Source organism: Engystomops pustulosus, chromosome 4 (assembly GCF_040894005.1).
Source record: "Engystomops pustulosus chromosome 4, aEngPut4.maternal, whole genome shotgun sequence".
NCBI classification, from domain to species: Eukaryota; Metazoa; Chordata; class Amphibia; order Anura; family Leptodactylidae; genus Engystomops; species Engystomops pustulosus.
Window position 1 is genome coordinate 149,817,134 of NC_092414.1, and position 26,439 is coordinate 149,843,572.

General features: G+C 40.6%; 2 protein-coding genes across 6 annotated transcripts; both read left to right on the plus strand.

Annotated features, from left to right (window-relative positions):
• Positions 1–2,768: 2,768 nt before the first annotated feature.
• On the plus strand, positions 2,769–8,091 carry TM2D3 (TM2 domain containing 3). 2 transcript variants are annotated; one of them, XM_072148081.1, is made up of 6 exons: positions 2,769–2,960; positions 3,317–3,409; positions 4,884–5,041; positions 5,357–5,537; positions 6,042–6,117; positions 7,042–8,091. In XM_072148081.1, the coding sequence occupies exons 1-6, from the start codon at positions 2,882–2,884 to the stop codon at positions 7,205–7,207; spliced, it is 753 nt and encodes a 250-aa protein (XP_072004182.1). In that variant the 5' UTR covers positions 2,769–2,881; the 3' UTR covers positions 7,208–8,091. The 2 variants fall into 2 exon arrangements, with proteins under 2 accessions (XP_072004182.1, XP_072004183.1); XM_072148082.1 differs by having other exon boundaries at positions 2,960–3,076.
• Positions 8,092–9,698: 1,607 nt separating this feature from the next.
• On the plus strand, positions 9,699–26,212 carry MAPDA (N6-Methyl-AMP deaminase). 4 transcript variants are annotated; one of them, XM_072148072.1, is made up of 10 exons: positions 9,699–9,859; positions 14,312–14,442; positions 15,782–15,842; positions 16,722–16,806; positions 17,062–17,143; positions 18,327–18,453; positions 20,393–20,473; positions 22,208–22,334; positions 23,006–23,106; positions 25,823–26,212. In XM_072148072.1, the coding sequence occupies exons 1-10, from the start codon at positions 9,812–9,814 to the stop codon at positions 26,021–26,023; spliced, it is 1,044 nt and encodes a 347-aa protein (XP_072004173.1). In that variant the 5' UTR covers positions 9,699–9,811; the 3' UTR covers positions 26,024–26,212. The 4 variants fall into 4 exon arrangements, with proteins under 4 accessions (XP_072004173.1, XP_072004175.1, XP_072004176.1 ...); XM_072148074.1 differs by having other exon boundaries at positions 9,849–9,870; XM_072148075.1 differs by lacking the exon at positions 9,699–9,859 and adding an exon at positions 12,377–12,395.
• Positions 26,213–26,439: the final 227 nt, after the last annotated feature.

Consider the following 26,439-nt stretch of genomic DNA (forward strand, 5'->3'; position numbering starts at 1 on the left):
GCACCACTGGGGTCCTGATCGGACCCCAGAGTTGCCATAGCAAAGGTCTGCGTCCCCCGAAAAAGGCGCGGGGGGGCGATCATGGGGGAAAGACCCCCAAAGGCATGTTAACCCTTTCAGGACCTGGCCCTTTTTTGTTTTTTCATTTTCATTTTTTACTCCCCATGATCAAAAATCCATAACTTTTTTATTTTTCCATGTACAGAGCTGTGTGACGGCTTATTTTCTGCGTAACAAATTGCACTTCATAGAGATGGTATTGAATATTTCATGCCGTGTACTAGGAAGCGGGAAAAAAATTCCAAATGCAGTGAAATTGGTAAAAAAACGCATTTGTGCCGCCTTCTTGTGGGCTTGGATCTTACGGATTTCACTGTGCGCCCCAAATGACATGTCTACTTTATTCTTTGGGTCGGTACGATTACAGGGATACCAAATTTGTATAGGTTTTATAATGTTTTCATACATTTAAAAAAATTAAAACCTCCTGTACAAAAATTTTTTTGGGGATTTTGCCATCTTCTGGCGCTAATAACTTTTTTATACTTTGGTGTACTGAGCTGTGGGTGGTGTCGTTTTTTGCGGATTTTGATGACGTTTACAATGTTATCAATTTTAGGACTGTACGACCTTGTGATCACTTTTTATAGAATTTTTAAATTTTTTTAAATGACAAAAAAAGTGCCATTTTTGAATTTGGGCGCGATTTTCCGTTACGGGATTAAACGCAGTGAAAAACCGTTATCATATTTTGATAGATCGGGCATTTTCGGACGCGGCGATACCTAATGTGTTTATGATTTTTACTGTTTATTTATATTTATATCAGTTCTAGGGAAAGGGGGGTGATTTGAGTTTTTAGGGTTTTTTATTATAATTTTTTTTTTTTTAACTTTTTTTTATTTTTATTTTTAGTACTTTTCAGACTCCCTAGGGTACTTTAACCCTAGGGGGTCTGCACGATCCTATCATATACTGCCATACTACAGTATGGCAGTATATGGGGATTTTACTCCTCATACATTACAATGTGCTGATAGCACATTGTAATGCATGGGTTAATCAAAAGTAGCCTCGGGTCTTCGCGAGACCCGAGGTTACCATGGCGACGGATCGCCGCTCCCCGATGACTTCACGGGGAGCGGCGATCCTCGAAAAGATGGCGGCGCCCACGCGCCGCCATGCTTTTGAGGCCGCCGGCAGCATTGCCGGCGGCGATCGAGGTGAAATATGCAGCAAAGACTTACCGGCTATGGAGAGGGCTCAGCGCGTGAGCCCTCTCCATGCACCCGCGGCCGACCCGTGACGTGCTATTACGTCACGGGTCGTGAAAGGGTTAAATGCCGCGGTCGCACTGACTGCTGCATTTAACAGGTTAAACACCAGCGATCGGAACCCACTCCGACCACTGGGGTGCTGGCTATCATTCACAGCCGGCACCCTGTGTTTCCCAATGCCAGTTCGGCTCAGATCTTGAGCTGAACCGGCATCGGCTCTGAGTCCGATATATCGGACACAGAGCGGGAAGGGGTTAAACAGCTGTTTACATTTTTTGTAAACGCAAGTGTTAACAGCTGTTTAATTTGGGAAATTCCAATGCGTTTTTAAACGCGACGTGTGACTGCACCCTAAAGTTGTATTTAGATAATACAAGACACCCGATGCTGATTGACTATCGCATGCGTTTGCATTCAGACGCACATTGATCGCCTGTGGCCTGCCCCTGTGCGTTTTGATTCTGTCATAAAACAGAATCAAAACTCTATCGTATCACAGCACCCTTACATTTAAGGGCGCGTTCACACGTTCCGCTAGCGCCGCGTTCATAACGCAACGCTAGCGCACAGGGGCGGAGTTTGGGGGCGATCGCATATGCGTTTCCAGAGAAACGCATGCGATCGGGTTATTAATTGCATGCGTTTCCCGGGAAACGCATATGCGATCGGCCCGAGCCCCGCCCACTGTGTGCTAGCATCGCGTTATGAACGCGACGATAGCGGAACGTGTGAACGCGCCCTTACTGGTGAATGCAACTGCAGCACCTACTTGGCGTCCTCCAATGATAGGGCCTCTTCGAGGCTCCCAGGCCTGTCATTAGGTGGTGCCTATAAACCTGTTAAAGCATTTTCTTTGCCCATAGATTTAACCTTTTTTTTTTTTTTTTTTTGAAGGTATATAATTTTACAGTGTTTTCATAACTTTAGACTTCTGTGATTGTTCAGACTCACAGAATAAAGGGTGTGTTATTTGGATCTCATTGGAAGGCATAGTTAACACTTGCAGCGGGAGAGTTTGTTACACCATCCCTTTTAGGAATGGAAAGGTAAAGTCTGTTCCTCACTGCCTTCAATTACACTTGCATTAAATTAAACAGTAATCACTATTTTTTACTGCTATTTGAAGAACAGAAGGGGGAATGGAATCGGAATGCAGATGTGTACTAAGCCTACAAGACGTAAAAGCAGGGCCCTAAAGAAAACGCTACAGCTGGGAGAGTTTTTTTTTTTGTATTTTGCTTTTCCACCACCTGTTTGCACAGAATAATAAGTGGTGACAATAAGAAGTGCGATTTGTACCAACAAGCCACCATATGATTCAGAATCAGAAGACATTTTGGAACAAACGGTGGCAGAAAACCAAAACAAAGTGCTTAGTCCTATGGAGAAAAGGAGTGAAGAAAAAGAAATTGCCCAAATAGAAGAGAATGTATTGCGGAGGCAGAGGACATCACCGGGCGGATACATACCGCTGCCTCTACAGGCTCATCCAATCACAACTCACAAAGGAGAGCCTGGGCGGAGCCAGCAGTGACAGCGAGACCTGGAACGCAATGCAGAGATTCTGCTGTTATCTGCGGCTGCGCAATACGAATTAGAGCAACATGGCGGCCCTGTCTGCACTGAAGAGGTTTTTCCGTGTAGTCGTGTTCCTGTCCCAGCTCTATGTCTTCTCCGGGCGCGGTAAGTGTCAGGGCGCGCAACTACCCACCTGTCTCTTCTCCAGCAGCCTCTATGAGATCAGTGCCTCATCCGGTGCAATAGTGCAGGGGAGAGGCCTCAGAGAATGCAGACATCAGGTGATGGGCGCCTCCATATAACATAGATGGCCATTTTATGTGGATTTTCTGATTTGTATCCAGTACAGTGTGCACTGCACTGTCTGTATAGCCCTTCTGTGGGGGCTCAGTACATTAGTCACATGCACTGTGACTAATGTGAACAGAGCCTTATACCTTGCTTATCTAACTGTCCAATTCCTTTACGCTGACAGTAAATTATTATTCACAGCTGTGACATTCTGTATATACTTTCTCTAGGATCATTGAGTTTTGAACACTTTCAAGCAGTGGCACAAGCTTTAAAAGAGCAGCCGTCATCCTCCACCCTGCTCCCCAGCATCAACATAGTTGGTAATTATTTCCAATGATGTTTCTTTTGGACAACTGTATTTACTCAGTACTTAATGTGATCTTTCTCCAACATAAACACTCACCGGCCACTTTATTAGGTACACCTGTCCAACTGCTCGTTAACACTTAATTTCTAATTTCTCAGCCAATCACATGGCGGCAACTTAGTGCATTTAGGCATGTAGACATGGTCAAGACAATCTCCTGCAGTTCAAACCGAGCATCAGTATGGGGACGAAAGGTGATTTGAGTGCCTTTGAACGTGGCATGGTTGTTGGTGCCAGAAGGGCTGGTCTGAGTATTTCAGAAACTGCTGATCTATTGGGATTTTCACGCACAACCATCTCTAGGGTTTACAGAGAATGGTCCGAAAAAGAAAAAACATCCAGTGAGCGGCAGTTCTGTGGGTGGAAATGCCTTGTTGATGCCAGAGGTCAGAGGAGAATGGGCAGACTGGTTCGAGCTGATAGAAAGGCAACAGTGACTCAAATCGCCACCCGTTACAACCAAGGTAGGCAGAAGAGCATCTCTGAACGCACAGTACGTCGAACTTTGAGGCAGATGGGCTACAGCAGCAGAAGACCACACCAGGTGCCACTCCTTCAGCCAAGAATAGGAAACTGAGGCTACAATTTGCACAAGCTCATCGAAATTGGACAGTAGAAGATGGGAAAAACGTTGCCTGGTCTGATGAGTCTCGATTTCTGCTGCGACATTCGGATGGTAGGGTCAGAATTTGGCGTCAACAACATGAAAGCATGGATCCCTCCTGCCTTGTATCAATGGTTCAGGCTGGTGGTGGTGGTGTCATGGTGTGGGGAATATTTTCTTGGCACTCTTTGGGCCCCTTGGTACCAATTGAGCATCGTTGCAACGCCACAGCCTACCTGAGTATTGTTGCTGACCATGTCCATCCCTTTATGACCACAATGTATCCAACATCTGATGGCTACTTTCAGCAGGATAATGCGCCATGTCATAAAGCTGGAATCATCTCAGACTGGTTTCTTGAACATGACAATGAGTTCACTGTACTCAAATGGCCTCCACAGTCACCAGATCTCAATCCAATAGAGCATCTTTGGGATGTGGTGGAACGGGAGATTCGCATCATGGATGTGCAGCCGACAAATCTGCGGCAACTGTGTGATGCCATCATGTCAATATGGACCAAAATAGGTTATGTAAATCTAGCCCAAACTCCCTTCCCTTCCCTTTTTTTTTTTTTTTTTTCTCTACAAAAGTAGTTGTGGGTGGGCTAAATCCCTCCACTGACATGGCAATCTGCAGGCTTAGTATGTTACTGGGTGCCCCCTTCAATGTCTCCATTTGGAGTAAAAGCATTGGAAGGTTCTGCAGAGCTGTTCCTCCTCAGACTGGACACCTTGTACAGACTCTAAAACTGCGTCTCCGATGTATGTAAATGGACCATAAATCATTGAATATTATACTCACAGTATTCTTCTCATTTCAGAAACCACTTCTCCGCCCGATTACATCTCTAAATGTCCAAGCAATGGGCTCTGCAGCAAATTACCAGCAGATTGTATGACCTGCAATACAAATTACTCTTGTGTCTATGGCAAATCTGTCGCGTTTGACTGTAAGGCCAAACCTCAGGTTATGTGTGTGGTAAGTCAAAGAAGCCATAAGTTGCACAGAAGGGTTTTTAGCTAATGGTTCTTATACTTAGTAACAGGGAAATATCACGTTTTAATGCCCTTTCTTAGTCTTGTCATTTTGAAAGGGTTAAGTTTGACATGGGGTAAGTTATCCCGAAACAATAAAATCATTTGTACTTACCTGTTTGCTTCTCCAACTGTTTATCCCTCATAAAGTTGTCATAGTACTTGTGAAACCCATTCACATTGATGTGATTGTTTTAATATAATACAAATACAGATTTTTTTTTGGTAGTAATTGTTATTTTATACTTTTCGCTCACAGGATGATAACCATCAACAACAAGAAAACTTCACCATTAACATGACGTGTCAGTTTTGCTGGCAGCTCCCTCCATCGGAGTATGAGTGTACCAAGTCCAATTCTAGTATTTGCATGACTGTATCCTGTCCTCGTCAGCGTTATAATGCTACATGTACTGTAAAGGATCACGTCAACTGTTTAGGTAAGTGTCTCCAAGGTCATTCTGTACATTACATTGCCTACCAATGAATGTAAATGTTCACAGGCTTTAGCGTTGGTGTGTAAGCACAGGACAAGGCCCCACACCAGCCTGCTTCATGCAAGCACTCCTTGCAGTGCTCTAGAAATTGAGATTACTACTTCAACAACAGAAAACTGGCTTAGAGGCACTGATAAATCTCCCCCAGCATCTCTGGAAGGCTGTACACTGTGTTTTTGGGGGACTGTTAAATAGTTAAGTGTCTTCAATACCTGGGTTCACTGGAAAAAAAAAAAGTATAAAATAAATTACTTTGGGAACCAGAGAGAAAAATCTAGGATACTTGCACATTATTAAGGATAAATGTTCCCTGTAGTGCCTAAACAGCTGTTTGCTTTTGGATATGACCTTTTGCCATTGAATTGGTGTATGTCTCTCCTACACTTGGATACATGGTAAAACCTGCATTCTCGTGTATAATAACTGGGTTATGTTTTTTTTTGGCAGGTAACCGCGTGTTTCCAAAGATGCTGTTCTGTAATTGGACCGGGGGCTACAAGTGGTCCACCGCCCTGACACTCAGGTAATGTCTTCATGCATGTTTTATGCCATCCCTAAGCTCACATTCAGAGCTGCACAGGAATGTCCTTTTACTCAAGAATTTAGACACATATTCAGTATTTTGGGCTCCGTTTCAGTCCATCCTATCTGGCACAAGTAAGCGAAAACAAAAATAAGAAGCTAGACAAGGACAAGCTATGTCCCGTAGGCTGTGCTCCATAGATGGCAAATAAATCTTTCCAAGGCCATTGTAATGTGGATGTTTGGTCTTTCTAACATACACAAGTGCCTCTGATTTTTAATTTTCCCATCGTTGAGAAGATCAAATATTTGTCCATCTGAAACGTCAGTGACGAAAGTGGTGAATGATGTAGCACCAAATTTTTATTTTATTTTTTTGGGAAACATTGAGAGCAGGCATGAACCACAGATGTGCAGTTATGTCAGCTTTTACCATGAATGATATGGGCAGATCCAGGGGCACTTTTGTTTTAGGTTGTTGGTCAGCATTAAAGCAAACTCTTTGTGTGTGTAAAATTAGGGAAAGCGCGTACCACCGTGCGCTGAAAGCAGCTTCGGCTATAAAGATTAAAAAGCTGGTGCTCGGTATATGCATCTTACACCTACCACGTCAAGTGGTAGGTTTCCTTTAAGGATGAGCCTAAGGGTGGATTCACTTATGGCATAATTTTGCATCACAAACAAATCTCTGACAAAGTCTGTGTTACTGATAGTTTGCTGCAGATTTCACTTCATGGGAAATTGCCTGCATAAACTTAAATCCACCTTGTGTCTCTGGAGAGGCTCGAAAGAAACGCCAACAGTTATAATAAGATATTCTATAAACATTTGTAATTGTGTTTTGAATATTTACATTGTAAAAAAAAATATCTGTCACTGGCATTTCATATGATATATTATTGCCTCTCTTGGACTCTCCCTGCAGCATTACACTTGGAGGCTTTGGAGCTGACCGTTTTTACTTGGGCCAGTGGAGAGAAGGTCTTGGAAAGCTCTTCAGCTTTGGAGGACTTGGAATCTGGACTCTTATCGATGTATTTTTAATCTGTGTGGGATATGTCGGACCTGCAGACGGCTCACTTTATATATGACATTTTGGGTGACTGATGTATAAAGAACAAGCCTTGGCTTTTCAGAACATGAAGCTTCCGGGTGTTCTGCTTGTATATTTTCTGTAATGTACGGTATCTGTACTAAAACTGCCTTTTCATTAAGGTTGGCTTCTGAAAGCAAACTTTTCCCTATCTAAAAGCTTTAATATATAGTTTTATTTTTTTTTTCTATGAAAAATGAAATCCTTTTTGTTAAGCTGACATACTGTAAATATGCTACACTGTAAAATATCTGAAAGCATGCAAACGATCCAGTGTTTTTTGAGGAACCAATTCCATAAATTATTTGTTTGGTCTCATATATAGTCACAGAATCTCTGCTACCTGTTACTATCATGTGCATCATGGTTTTTGTCTATACTGTATACCATGACAGTGGCATGAACAGCAGAAGGAGGAAATCTGATAGTGGCTTAAGTAGGATTTACCGGGCCAAACCCAGAATCACTGAGCTGAATGGACATCCTGAGTTCAGTTCAATGATTTTAGGTTTGGTCAGGGAAAACCCACGAGTATAAGATTGTCGAGTTTGGTCCAATGTTCTTTCTTTAAATGGCATGTACTACCAGGATGAAGAATTGTATGCAAATGAGCCTGATGGGCTTCAGGCTCATTTGCATACATTATTTCATCCTGGTGCTAGGTGGCCTTTAAGCGTATACTCAAGCACACTTCATTTTTGCAGACCATCTGCTTTTACATGGCTGGTTAAGCAGTTCTTCTGACACGATACCTACTGGAGACACGCTCATAGAAAAACGTAACATTTTATTCTGTGGGCTTAGTATTTACAAAGAGTGGATACATGTACATAAGTGCTAGAAAATGTAAATAAATAAAATAAATGACTGCTTTATAAAGAATCTGGTTTATTTCTTGACTTGGAGATTGGAGCCTGATTAAAGAGTAGCTATATAGTTATGAATGTGGGAAATTGGGAATTTCAGACCACTCCTGTGTCCTTCCTCACGGTCCCACCAAAGAGGAATGTAATAGTGATATATGACTCAAAGAGCCCCTTCTTCCCTGCTGAGCAGGGCTGGAGAGTCAGTAAGCCAACTCCCGACCCTTCAATTTTCCTCACTCCAATTCCAATCCCATGAAAATGGTCTCTGATGCCGCAGCTCTATTTTCCTGGTCACTCTAGCAGTTCTATTATGAGTGAAGGCATTCCTAACCAGTGCCTTATTCCTCTGATCTGTAGCAGAGGAGCTTCACTACTGAGCATGTACATAAAGTGCAGCACACATACATCTTGGCTAAAAGGCTGGAAGAAGATGTACAACCTGTGGCCTGCCCTCTGCTTACTATCAGAGTTTAATGAGCGCTTCCATAACTGCAGACTGTTCTCCATTATCTGTCTCTTTTCTGGGCTTTCCATTATTACGCATAGGAATGCGGCCTAACTTACACATTCTACCATTGTGCTGCTTTATAATCTGTAATAAGATCACTTAAATAAATACATCTAGATGTATAAGCTGCATGGACCTTGAGATAGTTAGATATAGTTATGTTTGTGCTCCTGCTTGCTGGAAACCGGTATTAGCAGCTGTTCTGCAGGTTCTGTTTGGGTCTGTGTATTAACATGAAGGATTAAACTCTAATGTGTATTTCCTGCTATTTTTAGTTTCTCTGTGGGAAGTAAGAAGTAAGCTGCTTGTATTTGCTTCTGGTGTTATTTTGTGGTAGCAGAGAGACTCGGTGCTGGAAAATTTCTGGTGCATGTGGATGGGATAGTGAAAAACCCTGATTTGTATTTATGGAGTGTGGGATCTACAGTGTAATAACATACAGTCTGTGAGGATACTCACACAGGGCACGTTTTTCAGATGCAGTTTTTGAAGCCAAAAGCAGGTGTGGATAATAATAGGTGAGAATATATTATTGAAAGGTGTTCCTTGTTTCTTTTAAACCCTACTTCTGATTTGGACATCAAAAACTGCACTTGAAAAACTGCAGGTGTGAATGCACTGCTGTAGGGAGGGCTGCTGTGTCAGGTATATGGTTGGATACCTGACATGTTAACCTTGAGGTCATGGCAGCACCTGTTTTACGGCCTTTGTGAGGACATTCTGCTGGCACATGTGAGCTGTTATTAGCTGCTGGCAGTCCATGAGGATCCTGTTAGCTCCTATGTTTTGCAGCACTACATGGGGCCAGTATAACTATCATCATATGCACATAGTGTCCTCCTCATAGACTACTGTAGAACCTATACCAGGTATACAAGTTTATTACAAGCACCCCCAGTTTAATCTTAACGAAGAGGTTCTGCAACAGCAGACATGTGTATAGTGTGGAATACTGAGACTGTAAGACAGAGCTTGTATTCTTATCATATGACAGCACCTCAGGGTATAACCTGGGCTTTGTGTGTGTGATGGCGCTGATCCCCTGCCTGTCCTATCAGCCGCAGGACAGCTCGGAGCACTGTCTCCAGATAAGTGAGGAGCTGAGGGGAGGATGACGACACTGAGGAGGAGGAGGGACACCGGGGCCAATGAGCGCGGACATGTAAGTCCTGTATAAGGAGGACGCCGGTGTCCCGCTCACCCAGCAGCGCACCGGAGCTCAGGCGCTATGGCAGAGGAGGCAGCGCGCCACTTCTACACAGAGCTGCCTAAAGTGGTGAGACCTCAGTACTACCCCTGCCCGCATACATGTCAGCCTGCTGTAATAACCCTGCGTGTACGGCCGTGTGCATGCATATATACTACGTATCATGTGCTGTACATGCGTATTATGTATGGCTGTGTGCATACTACATATTATGTGCTGATGTGTACATACATATTATGTATGGCTGTGTGCATACTACATATTATGTGCTGATGTGTACATACATATTATGTATGGCTGTGTGCATACTACATATTATGTGCTGATGTGTACATACATATTATGTATGGCTGTGTGCATACTACATATTATGTATGGCTGTGTGCATACTACATATTATGTGCTGATGTGTACATATATATTATGTATGGCTGTGTGCATACTACATATTATGTGCTGATGTGTACATATATATTATGTATGGCTGTGTGCATATTACATATTATGTTCTGATGTGTACATGCATTTTATGTATGGCTGTGTGCATACTACATATTATGAGCTGATGGGTACATACATATTATGTATGGCTGTGTGCATACTACATATTATGAGCTGATGGGTACATACATATTATGTATGGCTGTGTGCATACTACATAGTATGTGCTGATGTGTACATGCATATTATGTACAGCTGTGTGCATACTACATATTATGAGCTGATGGGTACATACATATTATGTATGGCTGTGTGCATACTACATATTATGTGCTGATGTGTATATGCATTTTATGTATGGCTGTGTGCATACTACATATTATGTGCTGATGTGTATATGCATTTTATGTATGGCTGTGTGCATACTACATATTATGTGCTGATGTGTACATACATATTATGTATGGCTGTGTGCATACTACATATTATGTATGGCTGTGTGCATACTACATATTATGTATGGCTGTGTGCATACTACATATTATGTGCTGATGTGTACATATATATTATGTATGGCTGTGTGCATACTACATATTATGTATGGCTGTGTGCATACTACATATTATGTGCTGATGTGTACATACATATTATGTATGGCTGTGTGCATACTACATATTATGTATGGCTGTGTGCATACTACATATTATGTGCTGATGTGTACATATATATTATGTATGGCTGTGTGCATACTACATATTATGTATGGCTGTGTGCATACTACATATTATGTGCTGATGTGTACATACATATTATGTATGGCTGTGTGCATACTACATATTATGTATGGCTGTGTGCATACTACATATTATGTATGGCTGTGTGCATACTACATATTATGTGCTGATGTGTACATATATATTATGTATGGTTGTGTGCATACTACATATTATGTATGGCTGTGTGCATACTACATATTATGTATGGCTGTGTGCATACTACATATTATGTATGGCTGTGTGCATACTACATATTATGTATGGCTGTGTGCATACTACATATTATGTGCTGATGTGTACATGCATTTTATGTATGGCTGTGTGCATACTACATATTATGTATGGCTGTGTGCATACTACTTATGTATGGCTGTGTGCATACTACATATTATGTGCTGATGTGTACATGCATATTATGTACAGCTGTGTGCATACTACATATTATGTGCTGATGTGTACATGCATATTATGTACAGCTGTGTGCATACTACATATTATGTGCTGATGTGTATATGCATTTTATGTATGGCTGTATGCATACTACATATTATGTGCTGATGTGTACATACATATTATGTATGGCTGTGTGCATACTACATATTATGTATGGCTGTGTGCATACTACATATTATGTATGGCTGTGTGCATACTACATATTATGTATGGCTGTGTGCATACTACATATTATGTATGGCTGTGTGCATACTACATATTATGTATGGCTGTGTGCATACTACATATTATGTATGGCTGTGTGCATACTACATATTATGTATGGCTGTGTGCATACTACATATTATGTATGGCTGTGTGCATACTACATATTATGTATGGCTGTGTGCATACTACATATTATGTATGGCTGTGTGCATACTACATATTATGTATGGCTGTGTGCATACATATTATGTATGGCTGTGTGCATACTACATATTATGTGCTGATGTGTACATGCATATTATGTACAGCTGTGTGCATACTACATATTATGTGCTGATGTGTACATACATATTATGTATGGCTGTGTGCATACTACATATTATGTATGGCTGTGTGCATACTACATATTATGTGCTGATGTGTACATACATATTATGTACGGCTGTGTGCATACTACATATTATGTGCTGATGTGTATATGCATTTTATGTATGGCTGTATGCATACTACATATTATGTGCTGATGTGTACATACATATTATGTACGGCTGTGTGCATACTACATATTATGGGCTGATATGTATATGCATATTATGTATGGCTGTGTGCATACTACATATCATGTGCTGCTGCCTGTAGCAGCAGTTAGGCTAGAGCCCTGATCCCTGGCTTGTAGAATATCTGGATAAGACAGCTGACCACAGATCCAGTATTACTGGAAGTAGCAGGTGGCTCCTCTTACACGATGGCACTAAGACTAATAGTGATGGATAGTTGCAGTCCTCAGGCTGTGTTGTTATGTCATGTATATAAGTTTCCAGATCACTGACTGAACAGGCTGGAGATACACAATGACATCAGAGCTGCATGACATCACATCACCATAGAGAGTGGCAGGAGCGTAACGTAAGGGGTGCAAAGGTTGTGGCTACAACTGGGTCCAAGGGAATTAGGGGGAGGATAAGGTGTCACTTCCCATATGAGAAGACCAGTACTATAGACCATACATTATACAAAGGGGCCTGGCACAGACTTTGCACTGTGGTCCATCGGCTTCAGTTTTCACCACTGGATAAGGCATTGTAAGAGGACTGTAAAAGATGCTCTGCTTTTTATGACTGCCACAAATATCCTCAGCTGCTTCGCCCAAGACTGAAGTAACTGGAACAAGTGGAATTTCCAACTTAAAAAAACATTTGTATTTCTTTTGACTGTTTATGTGAGAAACAAAAATTAATTCACTGTGGTGGTTGGGGGGGATTTGAACAGGACATCATAAGAGCAGGTAGAGCCTTCAATAAAACAATGACTCCAGTGTGAACAGAGACAAGAGAATACTACGAGTACTAGTACTATATGGTACTATAATATTCGTACATGGCAGTGTTCTGGTCAAAACCAGGAGCGCAGAAGATGTACACATCTCCATGGTTCTCTGATCAGTTTACTGTGTGTGAATCTGGCCTTGAGCCCCATTCAGGCAGTAATAGTAAGAACAGTATTTTCCTTAACTATTTGGGAGGCAAAACCTTGACTGAATCCTAGAGAAAAATATTTGCAGCTTTTCCATGTTTACCTCCCACTTCTTGACTTGGCGTACGAATACTGATATACAATACTTACCAGAATACTGCTATCTGCATGGGGATAGGCTGTGTTCATAGTAGAATCCCTATAAGTGACAGATTCATAGTAACAGAGATCTCAATGGTGACCAATGTGCCTTATTGACTTATAATTAGGATCTGTTAAGGTTTCTTATTCTTTTACTGCAATATCACTGAATGCTGTGCCATGAGAAATAAAGGGGACCTCCAACAAGGGCACACAATGGCAATGGGGCAGATTTATCAGGTGTCTGAAAGTCAGAATATTTCTAGTTGCCCATGGCAACCGATCACAGCCCCCCTTTAAAATATTCATGAGCGCTGGTAAAATGAAAGCTGAGCTGTGATTGGGCAACTAGAAATATTCTAACTTTCCGACAGCTTGATAAATCTGCCCTAATATTTCTATGAGCAGAGCTCCATAAACCAATAGGTGATGTAGGGAGAGCTCTGGCTTTGGCACTTTGCCCGTGGTGTATATACATGACCTAAACTTTGAGTCCTGATCTTCTGCAGATAACATAAATGTTATTTCTGATAACAGAGACAAGACACATGCTTTTTCTGGAAATAACACTGTTTACACTATTGCTCTCTATACAGAGGCATTACTTGAAGTGACTCCAATACAAAGGCACCCCAACATAATGTACTGTTTTTAGTACCAGGTTTCTCATATAGGGAAAAGATGCCTCATGGACCCTATGAAGCCCCTGAGCCTTGGTGCAACCGCATCCTCTAAACTCTAAATATGTCCCAGAATTAATTCCAAGTATCAGCCATGAACTAGAGTTGATACTGTCTATTAGTAAATGTTAGCCTATCTTTCTCAATGAAATGACTGATCCCAAATGAGAACCTGATGGTGGATTTATAAATCAGAGTAATCTGCTGGATAGTGGTGGTGTCTGCTGTAGGTCAGACCCAGCAGGAACGTTTGGCTTGCATGGAAACCACAACAGAAATGCACAGATTGCTTCTAGAATGTTGTTTCAACCAGGCATATACCAGGCTTATTACTGGCTTGTCTCTTCCAGGAGCTGCATGCCCACCTCAATGGCTCTATAAGTTCTGCTACCATGAAAAAGCTCATGGCCCAGAAGCCCCATCTTCATATTCAGAATGGAATGACAATGATAGACAAAGGACAGAAGAGGTCTCTAGAAGAGTAAGGATGTTAACATACTATTAGTATACTTTCTACTTTGCAGTTCATACAGTTTATGTGGACATAGAGTCTGGGGGTTCACTTAAAGGAAATCTTCCATCATACCTTCTAAAGCAGCGCCCCTGACTGAATCCGCTTTGAACCTTGAGGCAAGATCTGACCTTGTAACAGTTTATGTCTCCTTTTCTTAATAAAGATTCTTTAAAATATGCTAATGTGCTGTAAGTGCTCCAAGATCGTGTTATTGCTTCTGCAGCTCAATAGCATATTTTTACAGCATCTCAATTAGGAAAAGGGGTCCATAAAAACTATTACAAGGTCAGATGCTTCATCAGAATGTAAAGTGAATTAAGTTAGTGATGCTGCTTTATAAGGAATGAATCCGATGGTAGATATCTTGTTAGGACGCAGGGTAGGAGAGTATGTCTGGACAATGCCTTAACCTAAAAACAAATTGTATATGTAGTCCTTAGTGAAGCATACGCTCCCACTCTGTCTAACATCCAGCATGGAGAGACACAACAGATCAGTGCTGGTAAGGTTGTTTAGGCAACTGTCCTAGAGCAGTGGTGGCAAACCTATGGCTCTGGTGTCAGGTGGCCGAACAGTTCACCAGACGGAATTCATGGTATCCTCCTGCAGTCCGAGAAAGTCCAGGACATGCTGAACTAAGTGCTATCCTGGGCTGCCTGGGACTAAATGAGGAGGGAGAAGGTGTGGACAGAGCTGGTATGTCATTGTAACCAGTTCATGCAATTCTTAAACTGAATTTCCCATTTTTTACTGTATTGGTGTCCTCTTTGAGCCAATACAATTGACATAGCAGGGAGCAAGGACCATGTTGGGATTTAATAAGAGGGTATTTTTATTGTGGTTTGGCTACTGAGTCTATAAAGCTTTCCATCACTGTCCTAGAGGTTCTCATCAATAAGAATCGGAGGGACTGTCAACTGAACTGCTAGTCATACAGTCGTTCTTCTCATGTCTGATGTTCTATCCAGTGAAAGAGTGGTTGTGGGTTAGCAATGAGTGAATAGTAATCTGGACACCTTTTTAATGTAATTGTGTTGGGTGTAAAAACAGATTATTCTGTAGAAGAATAACAGCAGCAGTGCTATTCAACCACACTTCTATAAAGATGTATAGAGTATGTCCATTTTCACATTATCTTCTTTGATTTTCCCTTGAGTGATGACTAGGAATAGGCTTTACATTTACCAGGGTGACCTGAATTGTATTTTGGTATTTTTAGCTCTTATTTTTAGAATTTATTGTACAACATTTTTTTTCTACATTTATTAGACAACACATTTATTTCATCTCATGTTATCATTTATAGATGTTTTCAAATGTTCAAAATAATCCACCAGATTACAGACACACCGGAAGATATATTACTGGTGAGTTTTTTCTATTCTTAATAGGTAACCTATGACAACCAAATGGTGCTCCAACATATGACAATGTTCATTAGCTAATGTGTATTACTACATGGAAATTGTTAGCAAGATAATGACAGCTAATTGAATACTGTTAATATGTAATTTTCCTGGTTAATCTTTAGTGACCTGTGAGACTAGAATGACTCCTTAAGGTAATTTTCCATAAATATATATATTGGGCATTTGCGGAATATATGCCTCCAATTATTGATAGGTGGGATCCCCAAATATAGGTTAAATGGGGATTCAAGGACAAGCCAAGGTAACGAAATCTGTGCTATAATCCCTTAGCAGCCTCCCATGCCACCGTACCAGGTCATGAAAGAGACATATTCTCAAAGGTGTTTAGCTTCTTGACAAGCTACTGGTAGTGGTTTAGTGTGGGTGCGGTCATTTAAAACTGCATCACAATTAGTTTTGGGGTGGTTTAAAGTGATATTACTTGTTTTAACAAGTATAATACATCAAATCAACAGGTGAATGACATTTGTGCAACAGCTTTTTCCTTAAAAATCAAATTCACCCATTCAGTTCATGTCTTTCACCTCTGAAATTGACAAAATGCACCTAAAACCACCTCAAAACTAATTGCGATACAGTTTTCACTGCAACGTGTGACTGCACCCTCTAAATACATGTGCAAGTAGTTTACACATAAAAGAATGTGCAAAGACCGATAGACAACTGGAACAAGGTCCATAGTAAATGCGCCCCATTGTATTAAATACACCAACACTTGGCCATAGGATTACTTAATTGAGTTGGATCTGTAAGTAAAGTTCATTATGCCAACTTTGTTAAATAACATAAAGTTGCCTTTTATTATTATTAACGTAGGTTACCAAGGATGTTATCAAAGAGTTTGCTGCAGATGGTGTGAAATACCTAGAGTTACGAAGCACGCCAAGAGAGTCTTCCACAGGTACAGGCTCTCTGCATCCTATCAATTTATCAGTTTACTTTCTTACTAATGATAACTGGTTCTTCTTTACATATTAATGAAGGGCAAAACAATTATCATCAATTCACAGGTTCCCTTCTTGGTCCTAACTGATGACTGTGCTAAGCCCCGAATAAGGGTACAGAGGTGCAGCCTCCAACAATTGTACATTATTCTCATCCTGTATGTGATAAATGTTTTTCTCTGTAATTTGTTTTTCACGTAATTTACTTCCAGGGATGACAAAGAGAACGTATGTGGAGACTGTGCTGGAGGGCATTAAGCAATGTAAAGCTGAGGAAGTGGACATCGATGTAAGGTATGCCTCGCCAAGCCGCTTTTCTGTGTTACAATCACTTTTTTGTATTTACACCAAAAGAATAGGCAACACGTAGAAAAGCCTAAAAAGATATGTTGCATTAATCCAAAAAAGGACAAGAAAAATAGCAAGTGCTTTTCACATTGGAAGAATAAAGCTTGAAAAACTTTTTCACACAGTGCTGGATTTTCTTGTCCTTTTTTGGATTAATGCATCTAGTCCTGGAGTCCAGCCAGTTTTTGCTCCTTGCACTGTGGCGCACATGGATCCCAGTAATGGAGAAGAGGAGTAAGCTGCAGTGGTACCTTTTCTCTTTATGGATTACTATTAAAAAGACATGTTACAAGTTGACAGGCTGGAGGATCGCTCACTTCAAACTCTTCTGAACTATGGCACCTATAAACACAGAGAATCTCCCCTTTAGTATTGTGTTTCTAGGCGCCACTGATTCGGAGATATACACTGTTAAAGTTACAGTCAGGAATGTGGAACTATATATGAAAATCTAATTTTTTTTTTTTATATTGCAACTTTGTGAATGTCTCTTGTTCTATGGCACCTAGAAATACATTAAAGGGTGTGATTCTCCCCTTTAAAGGAAATCTACCATTGGGAATCTACTTACTGAAGTACATTGTGTGGTAGATTCCTCATGGCTGCATCATCACTAAACTTTAATATTCTTTAGTATGCAGCCTTCCATAGCTTCCATGCTGCTTGTGAACACAGTGGCACGGCTCGCGCAGGCGCAGTGGCTCTGGGCATACCGCTAGTTCCAGTGGACCTCTGGGCACGCATAGAAGCTCCTAAAACGCCAGCAGCTTAGTTGGGACCTCTCTGCATTCACAAGCAGCTTGGACGTGCAGGTTCTGGCGGCTCTGGAATGACTACTCCGGCCATGAAGTAAACCGGATCACAGAGGCTACTCCATGTGCCTAGTAGCCTCTGCAAGTAATTTGCATATTAATAATATTACGTTTTGTGGGACAAAGGCTCCATACTAGGGAATATGAAAAACTGTCTAGTGTTGATGCAGCCATGAGGAATCTTCCACCTGATCTACTTCATTAAGTGGATTCCCAAAGGCAGATTTCCTTTAATATGACACCAAAACCGACAACGATCACGCCATGGATGGCAGATATCACTGTGTTTGCTGACTTTTCAGCTGTCTGCTTTGCAGATTCTTGCTAGCAATTGATAGAAGAGGAGGTCCAACTGTTGCAAAAGAAACCGTTAAACTGGCTGAAGAGTTTTTCCATTCTACAAGTGACCTTGTCCTAGGCTTGGATCTCAGTGGTGACCCAACTGTGAGTATAGTCAATGTTGCCGCCAGTTTTCCTGACTGTAAATGGTTATTTGAATTACCTGTGTACCTTTTCTCATGTCGCTGTTCATACGCTCATTGTAGTTAGTGAATACAAGCATTTTTGATGACACTTAGGTCACATCATCTAATCAGTATTTCGAAGCAAAAACCAGGAGTGGGTCTAAAATACATCAAATTTATCCATTGTGTAGTGATACTGCCATGTATAAAGTGAAGTGTCTTTTTGCAGCACAAAAGCCGACAGGTTCTTTCTGAGGTCTTAACCTTGAGGAGGCCCCTGGCTTTTGTTGCCTAGTGTCATAGTAGGACGTCATGACAAAAATGACCTTATCTGACATGTACCATCTGTTCTTGGAAGATAGGGTTAGTGAGATAGTTTACAGAAAACACCAATGCTGTAGCCTGCATCAGAGTATGTACGCAAAACACAAGCTGTTCTATCAGGATTGTGTAAAGGCAAAGAAGATTCCTATCATTTGTAACATGAAGCTAAAAAGAATAAACATGACCAGACATTGTGCTGCTTGAGTGGCATTGCCAGCCATCCACCTCTACTGAGAACCGGTAAATGTGACAGCGATGCAATTCCTTGCACAATACCTGGTTAGGTCAATTATGTGCAGAAAAAAACAGTGAAGGAAATACAATGTTAAACCAGAGCTGCAACCCCCTTTTATCCCAGACTAGATGGGACTTACAATGTCAAAGGAAATTTACTAAAAAGATAAAGCATGGATAAACCAGTAGCACTTACTCATAGTTCCATGCACTGTGACTGTGGTAATCTTCTTATATATGTTATCCACAGCCTCTTTCCTTATAAAATCAAAGTTATGCTAATGAGTTATTGTAATGGAGTTACCAGATCTCCTGTCGCTTTACAGGCTGTCGCACTTCCCCCTCCCTCTGCTTCTGTGAGAATACATCAGGCCGATGTGGAAGTGTTCCTTGCACACTGTAACAGCCTGTAAAGCTATAACACTGAGGGGCTCTAGCAATAACCCCCCCCCCCAGAGCCCTCTGGTGCATTAGCATAATTTTATAGTTGATTTTAGAAGGAAAGTCATGGATAACAAATACTGTATAAGAAGATTACCACAGTCACAGTGCCTTGGTTTATCATGCTTGATTTTGATGGTAGATTTAATTTAATATCTGATAATTTAACGCAGAATAAAATAAAAACTTTGCTTTACATGACTCAAAAAGGAAACATGTATTCAGTAATATTAAACCCAGTACATTATGGCACATTTAAGGTAAATCTCAGAAAACGTCAAAACCAAGGTCGGCAAACTATATCAGTCCAGAAAAGGTTTACAAAGCTGTTGCTTCAGCTCTGAAAATCTAACACTCAAGAGCTTGGAAGGTGCAGTAAGCTCTTACTAAATGAAGCAATTTGTAACCTTTGTAATAAGAAATGTAAATTGTAATCTCTTAAGAAAAATTGTAATAAAAATTTAACGGTTTAGAAACATCTGGGGGGGGGGATTTTTATATATACAGGCGGTCCCCTACTTAAGAACACTCGACTTACATACGACCCCTAGTTACAAAGGGACCTCTGGAGATTGGTAATTTATTGTACTTTAATCCTAGGCTACAATGATCAGCTGTAACAGTTGTAGAATGTGTCTGTAATGAAGCTTTAGTGTTAATATTGATTTTTATGACAACCCAACATTTTTAAAATAAAATTGCCACAGAGACCAAAAAAGTTCTGTCTGGGATTACAATGATAAAATATACAGTTCTGACTTAAATACAAATTCAACTTAAGAACAAACCTACAGACCCTATCTTGTATGTAACCTGGGGACTGCCTGTATATATATTATATTTACTGGTATATTTGAACATTATAACTGTCTGTAGTACGATTACGTTTAATGGTCAATGATTAAGGTTAATGATTACAGGTTGGACATGGAAAAGACTTTATGGATCCTCTTACTGAAGCTAGAAGGTCTGGCCTCAAACTGGCTCTTCATTTGTCAGAGGTAAGACAATGCGGTATTTAGGATCTGTGTGTGTTTGTGGGTATATAAGAGACTTACAGTTTTAACTGTAATAGCAGGATGTATAGTATTGTGATGTGCCAGCACAGAGATAGGGCTGACGTGGTTTCCCAAAAACCTTTAACCACACCACTAAATTCCCAGTGCGCTTTATTCCACACTGGGAATGTATGCAAGTTTATTGTTAAAAGACAGAGCAAAAATCATCAAATGATCCTAACGACTTCAGTATTTTATTTTGGTCTTTCATAATAGAAGAGGATAATGGAAACCTATATTGCAGATGTAAACTGATAAGTATCTGTAATTTTTTTGTAAATGAATAGTTCATGTTAATATATGAAACTTTGTAACGTGTCTTATCAGAGGAAGATTTATTCTTTTATCAGTCATTATCCTGTCTGATAAACTGTTCCATTTACTGCTCATATTCTTCTCCAGTGAGGAGCATACAGGTTTTTGTAAGATATTTGTCTCCCATGACATTCACTTGTGTCATATAAGCCTAACAGTTCATTACAGATCAATTTGAGTCCCACACTAGTCATCTGTTTGAAGAGGCTCTAGTTAGAGTTGTGTCTTCTTCTCTGGTGAGTGACATTGCATGTTATGGTCACATAGCCATGCTATAGCTTTGTCCATTTCAGCAAAAAGGGCGCTGCTCATCCAGAGAAATATTTAAAGGGGTTATCTGAGAAATAATTTAGGGCCAGGCTGGGGTGGGCTATTTAAAAAAAATAAATGTGTACTTGCCTTCTGCGGCGCTGCTGATGTCCCCCGCCGCGGTCCGTCTGATCTGTGCCGTTTGTTTTTTGGGGCACACAGGGAGCTTCTGGCTATCCGGAATCTCCCACCATTTCCCAGCACCCTACAATGCTGAGAGATGGGGACGGATGGCCGTGGCTGGCCACCTCGCCGGCCGGAAACTCCCTGTGCACGGCTTCTGTGGCCCTGTATGAACAGACATACCACATTTATTTTTTTTTTTAATAGCCCGGCCCTAAGTTATTTCTTAAACTTGGATAACCTCTTTAAAGTACAATTGTAAAATATAAAATCTTTTGCCTAAGCAATTCTTTAATTTTCTCTAACTAGCTTTACCTTGCCCCCTGGCTGCTCTCCATTTTCCATGCTTCCTGGTAACCATGGGAAACTATAAAGGAGGAGAGTAGGCTTGTTTGGAGGAACAGTAGTAATGTAATGCGAGAGAAAAGAGGACATTGAGTGATGTCAAAAGCATGTGACTTATCACATGCTTCAGATCGGCCAATTATAAAAATGCTGTCCTGATTCATATGAATGCCCTCAGTGTTTCACTTGGCACAGGAAGATCCTGCCCACTTCAGGAATAGCTGAATATGATTGATAAGAAGAAATTATAGATATACCATGCTGTATATCAGAATAGGAATTGTTGGAATACAGGTATTGTCGGAATTGTTGTCAAAGGCTCTATCCTTTTCTGTCAGTAACTCTCTTTCTCCTATTTTCTGTCAGTAACTTTACAGTTACTTTTATAAAAGGGGTGCAGTATGTCGGACCCCAATGATCTGATATTTTATGAGCTATGCTAAAGATATGTTATTTTATAGTCCTGTAAAATATAATGTATAGGTTGGACTGGAATTTATATTATTATTATATTTATATAAAGTTTTCATTGGATTGAGATGCAATAATTGATGTTAGTTTACGTAAGAAATTACATTTTTATAGGTGGCCAGTCAAGAAGAGGAGACTGGGCTTCTGCTGGGAATTCCACCAGATAGAATAGGACATGGAACCTTCCTATGTAACTCGGCAAAAATTGTTGAAGTGGTCAAAGAACATCGCATCCCCATGGGTAGGTGTTCTCTTTCTGTTAGTGTGTGTATATAATATATAAATATATATATATATCTCCTGCTGCACTCCCAAATTGTGCAAAAAACAGGGTGTTTCCTTATCCCATGGTAAGGGTAAGACGTTTCGGGTGACTAGCCACCTTTTTCAAGTTTGCTAGCACCAATCGCAAGTATTAGTGGTGGTTGTTTGCTCCAATATGCAGCAACCCCGCCTCTGCGCTGTACATGTGTAAGCCAGCCCTCTTCGTACAGAGCTTGAAGGAGTTAAAACACCATAACTTACCAGTACGTTGTGTGTCATTAAGAGGTTAAAGATGGATTTGTCCTGAAATTGTCTTGAGAGATGAGTCAGCCTTGCTGATTCAATGAAGGAATGACTCAGATGCCGCATAAAAATAATTTCTAATAAATAGAGCCATGACTAACCGCGTGCAGTCTTCCATTGTGGTTGTTATCGGGTCCTCGTCAATGTATGTTTTATGAAGGTTACTTAATGAGGACCTGTCTGGTATTTTTAGATGCTCACATTTTGTTCTCTACTTATAACATTTTTACAGCTGTATGTTTTATTGCTCCTGCTGCTATCTTACTGTTTATATTAGCATAAAATGAATACACACTAGTAGAACACTACTTGGATTGAATAATGTGTGAATATTGCTCTGCCTAGAGCTCTGCTTGACCTCCAATGTTAAAGGACAGACCGTCCCTTCGTACGACAAGCATCATTTTGGATTCTGGTACAGCCTTGATCATCCATCTGTGTTATGTGTAAGTCTCCAGCTTATTTGTTACCTATATAAAACTTGTGTAAATTGCAAAGATTAGTAATTAGATTATCTGTGCGAATCGGCACGGAAAAGCCCCTTTAGAGTCTTGTGTTGTGCTGGACACATAATGAATACATGTGCAAGCGCAAACTGCATCTGGCGAAGCCAATTTTATTTGGGCAAGAGAATTCTGAAATTACACTTCCCCTGCAGCCTCTGAACTTGACTCATCTCAGGCAAAATATGCTTCTTTTCACATTTTACATAACTGAGGGTGTTCTAGAAAAGGATATTTCAGACCCTACCGGATTGAGCTAGTAGTTTAATGCTAAGGCTAAAATAGCATGACATGCTCTGAACATGGGGCACAAACTTCTATTCCAACGAGACTTCTGATAATCACAACTCACTACACCTGATAGAGGTGGTTCTGTCTCATGTGATGTGGTGCTGAGGCATCATGGGATTGATGAAACACCTGAGAGGAGAAGAAAAGGAGCTCTAATATCGGTGGCATTTTCCTATTCTCCTATTCTTTTTTGTGTTTTTTTTTTCAGTTGGTGCAGAGATTTTGAATAATAACAGTATGCTATATCCATATACAGTGGGTAAAGTCCCTTTACATTTTGGTAAGATTAATGTACATGTGCTCATTAATGTACACTCTTCACAGAAAAAAACAGAACTAAAAATGTAGTTATTTTCACAAAACCAGTACAGACTCCCAACTGTAGACAGCACTGTTTCAACCTGATTGGGTCTCTTCAGTACAATGTTGGGAACTGGTTTGGCTGTGTGAGTGGCTAGTTCTCCTTATGGAGTGTTTGCCAATTAAGGCCGCCTTAATTGGGAAACTCTCAATAAGGAGAATTCTTACTTTCTGACCCGAGTCAATAGCCTCTCACACAGCCAAATCAGTTCCATACACTGTACTAAGGAGACCCAATCAGGTTGAAACTAGTGCTGTCTACAGTTCGGAGTCTGTTCCTTCTGGAATTGATAAACTGGTTTGGCTTAATCCCACATCATGTTATTAAACTTCTTGTAGGTCATACTTGGGGCTGCCTTTCATGGTAGCAAAAGGAGGCATTGTTTTCCATTTAACATATAAATACATGAATGCATACATACAAAAAAATACATAGAAATATGAAAGCCGCATACAGTTTTTATGTATTTTGTAGTGTATTTTTTAAGGCTACATTCACATGAACGTATGGAGAACGTATATACAGCATATATACGTCCCCCATACGCTGCAATGGGCGCACAGCGCCCTACGCGAGCGGTACGGTGCTGCACACATGCGGCACTGCTCTGTAGCCAGAAGACAGAATATGGCGCTGTACGCCATATATTACTATGGAGCTGCCCCGATGTATGTCCGCCTTACTACGCTACAGTGGGCATACATAGTGTGAATGTAGCCTTACACTGAGGAGAGGCTCCCATGGGCACCCTGCCATAAAAACCTGACTGGTGGAGGCTGCAGTGATAGTTGCCTCGTTTGAGCTCAGCCACAGGGATCTTGGCTTTCTTCTTTACCTCTCCCACCAAGGCTCTTCTTAGATTGGCTGGACAGACAGGTTGAGGAAGAATTGTGGCTGTCTCAAACTTCTTACACTTAAGGATTATGGGGGCCACTGTGCTCTTAGGAATCTTTTGTCCTGCGGAAATTCTTTTGTTACCGTGGCCAGATCTGTACCTTGCCACAATTCTGTCTCTGAGCTCCTTGGGCAGTACTGTAGACCTCATGATTCCCATGTGCTCTGACATGCACTGTGAGTCTTATATAGACAGGTGTGTACCTTTCCTAATCAAGTCCAAGGCAGCATGTCAAATATGAGAATATGAGTGTCATAGGAAAGGGTCTGAGTCTATGACCATGTGATAGTTCTTTAGTAAATTTACAAAAATATCTACATTTTTTTTTTCTGTGAAGATGGGGCGCAGATTGTACATTAATGAGCAAAAAAAGAACACTTTTGTTCTTGCCAATTGGCTTCAATGAAGCAAATAGTGAAAAATGTAAAGGGGTCTAAATACTTTCTGTACCAACTGTATGTAGTACACACAGTATATTATACATTGTTAATTAATGGAAAAAAATTAAGCAATGGGTACACATTAACAAAACTATTGTTAGTAAGTCACAATAATAGTTTATTAATGATGTCCAATGTTTTAGAGGATAAATTGTTCAAGAAACCTTCTTTCAAAAATGTTATTGCTAGAAATTTCTAATATTAAAAGATAAGAAAACTGTGGTCTGTGTACACATTCATGACCATTTTATACATAAAATTCGCCATATGTTCTTATGCCATTGATTCATTTGTCCTGCAACTTATGAGGTTGCAAATTAAGGCCGCGGTCAAAGATCGGTACCAAGACCCTGGTGTCTTGTATTGTTTAAATATTGTTTAACGCAAGACTAGTGGAACGTGTGACACAGCCTAATAGGGCAATCTGTCTGTCATGAATCTTTCCTATGACACCACTAATGATGGCTAATATTTGACCTGGCCTGCTGGAAATGGATATGTAATAGTGATTGGCTAGAAACAAAGTGCTAACAATGCTCAAATTGGGGACATTTGTCAGAAATGTGAGAGCAAAACTGTTCTAGTGGCTCATGGCAACCAATCATTTTACCACAGCAGTTTATATCTGGAACTAATCTTATGGTTTCACAGAGAATATTCTTTGTTTTTTAGACTGACGATAAAGGCGTATTTGCTACAGATCTCTCCCTTGAGTATGAAATTGCTGCTAAGACCTTTAACCTGACCCCCAATCAAATATGGGATTTGTCACACCGAGCCATCGATTACATCTTTGCTCCGGAACATGTCAAATCAAACTTGAAGGAGAAGTGGGCACAGATGAAACCAGAGGTATTCCGACATGTGCCGTAATATCTGCTGACTACAACTTCAGGGACTGGAACGTAGTTCTTCCTGGAACCTTTAGAGAGCGCATCCATCTACTGACTTATAGACTGTTTCCTGCAATCCACAAGACGCTTTATTCCATTGTATGCAGCTCAATGGCTGCTGTATTTTAGAAGATTACCTCTATGAGAAAAATAGATTTGTTTTAGTGAATTGTCTGTGTCTGTGTATTAGACTGCCTTAACACTACACATGATTCTAATTCTAAGGGCTTATTCACATATCCATTTTTTTTTCCTTATGTCACATGTGATTTTCATGGACAACATAATGTCCCTTTATTTTCTGTGTGTTTTTTCACTGGTTCCGTGGAAAACATTTTAGTGCCTATCCCATTTTTTTTCTACGTTTGCGCATTACAGATGAAAATAGATTTATGT

Excerpts from the sequence above, each read along its gene's own strand:
- MAPDA (XM_072148072.1), top strand. The coding sequence starts at position 9,812 with ATGGCAGAGGAGGCAGCGCGCCACTTCTACACAGAGCTGCCTAAAGTG. Across the intron at positions 18,454-20,392 it reads ATCTCAGTGGTGACCCAACT|GTTGGACATGGAAAAGACTT; the intron begins GTGAGTATAGTC and ends TAATGATTACAG. Across the intron at positions 23,107-25,822 it reads ATCATCCATCTGTGTTATGT|ACTGACGATAAAGGCGTATT; the intron begins GTAAGTCTCCAG and ends TTTGTTTTTTAG.
- TM2D3 (XM_072148081.1), top strand. The coding sequence starts at position 2,882 with ATGGCGGCCCTGTCTGCACTGAAGAGGTTTTTCCGTGTAGTCGTGTTC. Across the intron at positions 2,961-3,316 it reads CTATGTCTTCTCCGGGCGCG|GATCATTGAGTTTTGAACAC; the intron begins GTAAGTGTCAGG and ends TACTTTCTCTAG. Across the intron at positions 6,118-7,041 it reads TCCACCGCCCTGACACTCAG|CATTACACTTGGAGGCTTTG; the intron begins GTAATGTCTTCA and ends CTCTCCCTGCAG.